Source organism: Phoenix dactylifera, unplaced genomic scaffold, assembly GCF_009389715.1.
Source record: "Phoenix dactylifera cultivar Barhee BC4 unplaced genomic scaffold, palm_55x_up_171113_PBpolish2nd_filt_p 002036F, whole genome shotgun sequence".
Classification (NCBI taxonomy): Eukaryota; Viridiplantae; Streptophyta; class Magnoliopsida; order Arecales; family Arecaceae; genus Phoenix; species Phoenix dactylifera.
This window is the reverse complement of record NW_024069312.1, coordinates 33,403-40,821: the sequence shown is the minus strand read 5'-3', so window position 1 is coordinate 40,821 and position 7,419 is coordinate 33,403. Positions and strand designations below refer to the sequence as shown.

Genomic DNA, 7,419 nt, shown 5'->3' with positions numbered 1-7,419 from the left:
TTTACTTCTAATCATGCAAGAATTTCATTTAGATCTATTTCATCTTTTCTTGAATGAATCTTTTAGTAGTCACCAATTTTTCTTCATTAAGTGCATTTATGAAAAACTCAATTTGGTTCTAATTATTAACAAGTTTTCAGATTTTATCGGCAAGATTTCAAATTCTATCTCTTTCAAAAATAATTTAGTTTAACTTGACCAATTATAATCTTGTTCATTCTTCTTAAGGTGTTTTAGTTTCAGATTGTTATATGTAAGCAAAAAGATTAACCATATACATATATAATCTGATCTTAGTGACTTGATGAAAGATAATTAGTCTCATAAAGAATAAAATGAATTGATATTTCTACAACTAGGATCTTTTCATTGAATATTCTATATGCATTGCTTGATGAATGATACCCAAAGATAGGAGTATCTTTATCAGATTTGGCATTATTTTCATAAGAACATATCAAGCATAACATGTACGACTGAAAAATATGAAAGATATGCAATAGTTCATTTTCTATTTTTCAGAAGATCAAAAGGAGTTTTCATCAAAAATAGATTGATGTGAACCCCGTAAGATAGATTCTTAGAAACCCACGAACAAGTTGATGAATGACCCAAGAAAGTCTGAAAATCAGTTTGGAAGAGATAGAACCTTGACCCGATGTTTAGCAAAACATGAACCAAAGGTATAGAAGGTTGTTGACGCCACACCCTAATAGAATCAGGATGATAAGTCACTTGAACGCCACAAGGGTTGCCTTGATAAGTTCTAAGTTCAATGAAGAACCAAAGAAGTGAATAACCTCACAATTTTCATTCCAATTCAGATCTGCCTGTTTACATAAGGAACACCCTTTTTATAGCCCAAAGGGAAACCTACCAGCCTTTAATTAAAGTCTAATCCCTAGAACAATAATAACTCCACTAGTCATAGTTCAGTCTCCTAGGAAATTAATGAAGACAGTTTCCTAGAACATTAATGAAACTCCACTAGTCAAAGATCAATCTCCTAGGAAATTAATGAAGACAATTTCCTAGAACATTAATGAAGCTCCACTAGCCTTTAGATATTCAGCAACATAAAACTAAATCTGAAAACTCCAGCAATATTTCCACCAAGTAAGCATCTAATTTGGCCTAATAATTGCATGGATCATGTTGACTAGTCCACAAGCTATCTTCACGTCCAAATCCACTCCAATAGCCTCTTGCTGGTTCCAAGCTTCCTCAATCAGCCCATTAAGTGCTTCCTTCATTCTTTTAGCTTTGGACCGAGTGATTGGTCCTCCACCAGTTTGTAATGGATCATCAAGATGTATCGGACCAGAATGCTCCATACATTGCTCCTTGCTTCCCACGGCCTTGGATAGTCCCTCCTTAGGTTGTTTGGTGGCTGCATCCTGGTTTCCATCATTCCCCCTCTCCTGAAAAGGATTCATCCTCGAATCTTCATCACCTGCATCAAAAAGGGAAAGATCAGAAACATTAAATGTAGTACTAACATTATACTCACCTGGTAAGTCAAGCTTATATGCATTATCATTAATGCGAGCAATGACTTGAAATGGCCCATCTCCTCTAGGGTGCAACTTAGAACGCCGTTTTGCTGGAAATCTTTCCTTTCTCATATGCACCCAAACCCAATCTCCTGGTTCAAAGATCACTTTCTTCCGCCCTTTGTTGGCTTGAGTAGCATATTGTTCAGTTCTTTTCTCAATGTTTTGCCGAACTTTCTCATGCAATTGCTTCATCGTTTCAGCTTTCCTTTTGCCATCTAAACTAGCACGCTCATCAATAGGTAAAGGTGACAAATCCATTGGAGTTAAAGGATTAAACCCATACACTATTTCAAAAGGAGAAAAGTTAGTAGCAGAATGCACGGATCTATTATAAGCAAATTCAACATGTGGCAAACACTCTTCCCAATTCTTCAAATTCTTCTGAATGATGGCACGCAATAAAGTAGATAAAGTTCTATTAACTACCTCGATTTGCCCATCAGTTTGTGGGTGGCAAGTTGTAGAAAACATGAGCTTAGTACCTAACTTACCCCACAAAGTCTTCCAGAAGTAGCTCAAGAACTTAGCATCTCTATCTGAAACAATGCTCCTTGGCACGCCATGTAGTCGAACTATCTCTTTAAAGAACAAATCTGCAATATGGTTAGCATCATCAGTTTTATGACATGGAATTAAATGTGCCATTTTAGAAAACCTGTCTACAACCACAAAAACAGAATCCATACCCCTTTTTGACCTCGGTAAACCCAACACAAAGTCCATGGAAATATCTACCCAAGGTTCACTAGGTATTGGCAATGGCTTATATAATCCATGAGGTAAAGATCTAGATTTAGCTTGCTTACAAGTGATGCACTTCGCACAAACCCTCTCTACATCTCGTTTCATGTGTGGCCAAAAGAAATGTTCAGCCAAGACATCTAAGGTTTTCCTCACACCAAAGTGTCCCATTAGTCCCCCACCATGAGCCTCTCGAACTAATAACTCTCTCAAAGAACAATTAGGCACACATAATCTATTTTCTCTAAATAGAAATCCCTCATGCCTATAAAATTTTCCAAATGCCGCATGTTCGCAAGCTTCAAACACATTACCAAAGTCAGAATCATTAGAATACAAATCTTTAATGTACTCAAATCCTAACAACTTAGTATTCAAAGTAGAGATCAAAGTGTACCTTCGAGACAAAGCATCCGCAACCACGTTTTCCTTACCTTGTTTGTACTTGATCACATAAGGAAATGACTCGATGAACTCCACCCATTTAGCATGGCGTCGGTTCAGCTTACCTTGGCCCTTCAAATGCTTTAAGGATTCATGATCTGTATGAATGACAAACTCCTTGGGCCACAAATAATGCTGCCAAGTCTCCAAGGCTCTTACCAAAGCATACATCTCTTTGTCGTAAGTTGGATAGTTCAAAGCTGCCCCATTGAGTTTTTCACTAAAATAGGCGAGGGGTCGGCCTTCTTGCAGCAAGACAGCTCCAATACCTATACCTGAAGCATCACACTCAACTTCGAAAGTTTTAGCAAAATTAGGTAAAGCAAGTAATGGTGTTGAACTTAGTTTTTCTTTGATCAAATTGAAAGCCGATTCTTGTTCACTTCCCCATTTAAATCCAACACTTTTTTTCACAATTTCAGTTAAAGGTGCAGCTAGGGTGCTAAAATCCTTAACGAACCTTCTATAAAAACTAGCCAACCCATGAAAGCTACGTACGTCAGTTATGGTTTTAGGTGTAGGCCACTCACGGATTGCCTTAACCTTCTCTTCATCAACCTCAATTCCCTTAGTACTAACAACATAACCAAGAAATACAATTTGACTAGTATACAAAGAACATTTTTTGAGGTTAGCATATAACTTCTCATCTCGCAAAATACTTAAAACCTTATGCAAATGATCAAGATGCTCATTTAAGCTTTTGCTATAAATCAGAATGTCATCAAAGTATACAACAACAAACTTACCAATAAAAGCACGCAAGATATGGTTCATTAATCTCATGAAAGTACTAGGGGCATTAGTTAACCCAAAAGGCATAACTAACCACTCATATAAACCATATTTAGTTTTAAAAGCAGTTTTCCATTCATCACCCTCACGCATGCGAATTTGATGATAACCGGATTTTAAATCAATCTTAGAAAAGATGCAAGAACCATACAATTCATCAAGCATATCATCTAACCTAGGAATGGAGTGGCGATACTTTACCGTAATCTTGTTGATAGCCCTACAATCAACGCACATTCGCCAAGTTCCATCCTTCTTAGGCACAAGCAAAACAGGAACAGCACACGGACTCAAGCTTTCTCTAACATGCCCTTTTGCTATCAACTCCTCAACTTGTCTTTGGAGTTCCTTCGTCTCCTCGGGGTTACTCCTATAGGCTGGCCTGTTGGGAATTGATGCACCAGGGATGAAATCAATCTGATGCTCTATTCCCCTAAGTGGTGGCAATCCGTAGGGAACCTCATTGGGAAAAACATCAGCAAATTCCTGCAAAAGAGATATAGCAACACTAGGCAAAGAAGGGTTAAGGTCGTTAGTATAAGCCTCTTTGTACAGAAGTACAATCATTGGCTGTTTTAAAAAGAAAGCTCTCTTAACTTCACTTTCTTTTGCATAAAAAGCTCCCCTTTTTTTTTCTTGCTCCTGAGGCTTTTCTTTTTTATCTTTCTTTTTGTTTTTAGCCTCCTTTTCATTTTCATTCTCATTCTTTTTACCACTCCTCTCGGTCTCACTCCTTTTCTCACAATCACTTTTGATTTTCTTTTGATCCTCATACACTTGCCGAGGTGTTAATGGTATAAGAGTTATAGGTTTGCCATTCATTACAAAAGAATACCGATTCTTGAACCCATCATGCATAACCTTTCTATCAAATTGCCAAGGTCGGCCCAAAAGAATATGTCCAGCATGCATTGGCACTATATCACAGAGCACCTCATCATGATACCTCCCAATGGAAAATGAAACCAGCACCTGCTTATTGACCTTAATTTCTCCACAATCATTCAACCATTGAAGCTTATAAGGTCTAGGATGCTTAATAGTAGGTAAGTTCAACTTTTCAACCAAAACAGTGCTTGCTACATTAGTGCAACTACCCCCATCAATTATCATGCTGCATACCTTGTCTTGGATGTGACAACGGGTGTGAAAGATGTTATCTCGCTGTGTGCATCATCCTCCTCCTTTACTTGCACATTCAAAGCTCTCCCGGTGACAAGGGTTTCACCATTAACCGGATATTCTTCTCCATCACTCTCCTCCAATGGTGGCATGGGCTCTTCATCTTTATCCGATTCACTTGCTGTCTCAACATCCCCATCTTCCCTTAATAACATCATTTTTTTATTTGGACATTGAGATGCAATATGTCCCCTTCCCAAGCACTTAAAACATTTAATATCTCTATTTCTAGAAGTTTGGGAAATAGATTTACCTTTATCCAAGCTAGAACCCGCATCCTTGCCTTTGGAAGTTTCAGCCTTACTCTTGGATTCAACCTTGTAATCCTTTTTGCTCCAATTTGATTTCCAAGTGGAAGACCCCAAATTCCGTTCATGCCTTGTTGAACCCTTTCTTTTGAGTTGTCTCTCAACCTTCATGGCCATGTGTACCATGTCCTCAAGCTCCACATAATGTTGCAATTCCACTATATTGGCAATGTCTAGATTCAAGCCTTGCAAAAACCGTGCCATGGTTGCCTCTCGGTCCTCCTCCACATTAGCCCGAATCATGGCTATCTCCATTTCCTTGTGGTACTCTTCCACACTTTTGGACCCTTGGGTTAGGCCTTGCAACCGCTGGTACAAGTCCCTATAGTAATGGGATGGGATGAACCTCCTCCTCATGATAGCTTTCATCTCGTCCCAAGTGTCAATGGGTTTCTCACGGTTTCGCCTCCTAGACAAAACAAGTTGATCCCACCAAATAATAGCATAGTCAGTGAATTCAACAGCAGCAAGTTTTACCTTTTTTTCTTCGGAATAGTTGTGGCAATCAAAAACCAACTCCACTTTCTTTTCCCATTCCATGTATGCCTCAGGATTGCTCTTGCCTTGAAATGAAGGAATCTTCATTTTAATGTTTCCCAAGCTGCGATCAACATCATCTACCCGCCTTCCTCTCCAACCACCTCTATCAACTCTAGCATGGTCGGACATGTTATAAGACGCTTTTTCATCAAAAACATCATCGTTCGCATCCTCATGCTCAACTTGGAATTGACGCCTTGCTTGCCTTTGCACATTAGGACCTCCACGTGCATGGTTCCTTTGCAACGCAGCAATGTTCGCATCTTGTCTTTCCAACCTATCCAAAATTTCACCAAATCTGACTTCCATGCGCTCAAAATGTTGTCGCATAGCTCGTTGTTCAAGTGTCTCTGCCGTCCTTTCTTCGTCGCCACTTGACATCATTGTAGTAACCAGTCAAGAATGTTAAGAAAACTTCACAAGTTCCCCCCCCAGGTGTTTTACCCCAATGATATGTCACTCACCAGGTGTTTCACTCTTGCCTTTTACCTCTCAATTCACTTAAATTAGTTCTTCAAGGAACTAGAGGAACTCAAATGAAAGCAATTACCTTGCGATGTACAAACAACTTATCCACGAAACTCAGAGAGTGGACAAGAATTGAAAAGGATCAAGAATAACAAGTCAGATACTTACTTTCTTTTTCAGTTCAAATCTGTTTCAGAATTCCAAACCGAAGCCACACTTTTTTTTTCTTTTTTTTTTTCTTTTTTTTTCTTTTTTTTTCTTTTTTTTTTTTTTTTGCCTCACAAATTTTTTTTTTCTTCTGATTTTTTTTTATATATAAAGCACAATAGAGGCACTTTAAACTTCAAGGAATAGAAACTGAAAATATGGAAAGCAACAATGAAGAAGATGAAAAGGTAAAAATAAAATAAGAAGCACCAATGATAGAAACTGATTTAGAAGACCTATGCTCTGATACCAACTGATGTGAACCCCGTAAGATAGATTCTTAGAAACCCACGAACAAGTTGATGAATGACCCAAGAAAGTCTGAAAATCAGTTTGGAAGAGATAGAACCTTGACCCGATGTTTAGCAAAACATGAACCAAAGGTATAGAAGGTTGTTGACGCCACACCCTAATAGAATCAGGATGATAAGTCACTTGAACGCCACAAGGGTTGCCTTGATAAGTTCTAAGTTCAATGAAGAACCAAAGAAGTGAATAACCTCACAATTTTCATTCCAATTCAGATCTGCCTGTTTACATAAGGAACACCCTTTTTATAGCCCAAAGGGAAACCTACCAGCCTTTAATTAAAGTCTAATCCCTAGAACAATAATAACTCCACTAGTCATAGTTCAGTCTCCTAGGAAATTAATGAAGACAGTTTCCTAGAACATTAATGAAACTCCACTAGTCAAAGATCAATCTCCTAGGAAATTAATGAAGACAATTTCCTAGAACATTAATGAAGCTCCACTAGCCTTTAGATATTCAGCAACATAAAACTAAATCTGAAAACTCCAGCAATATTTCCACCAAGTAAGCATCTAATTTGGCCAAATAATTGCATGGATCATGTTGACTAGTCCACAAGCTATCTTCACGTCCAAATCCACTCCAATAGCCTCTTGCTGGTTCCAAGCTTCCGCAATCAGCCCATTAAGTGCTTCCTTCATTCTTTTAGCTTTGGACCGAGTGATTGGTCCTCCACCAGTTTGTAATGGATCATCAAGATGTATCGGACCAGAATGCTCCATACATTGCTCCTTGCTTCCCACGGCCTTGGATAGTCCCTCCTTAGGTTGTTTGGTGGCTGCATCCTGGTTTCCATCATAGATCTAATAGAAACCATATGTATGACAAGCAGTGATGATAGCTTTTTTTTAAAAAAAAATGACTAT

At 38.4% G+C, this 7,419-nt stretch overlaps 1 protein-coding gene across 1 annotated transcript; it reads right to left on the bottom strand.

The window, feature by feature from the left end:
• Positions 1 to 781: 781 nt before the first annotated feature.
• LOC120109324 lies at positions 782 to 5,950 on the bottom strand. Its single transcript, XM_039123073.1, is given in 5 exon segments — positions 782 to 2,562; positions 2,695 to 3,345; positions 3,772 to 4,022; positions 4,398 to 4,703; positions 4,706 to 5,950. Coding segments are annotated over 5 exon segments (3,891 nt in total). The 3' UTR covers positions 782 to 1,124.
• Between the last annotated feature and the right edge of the window lie 1,469 nt (positions 5,951 to 7,419).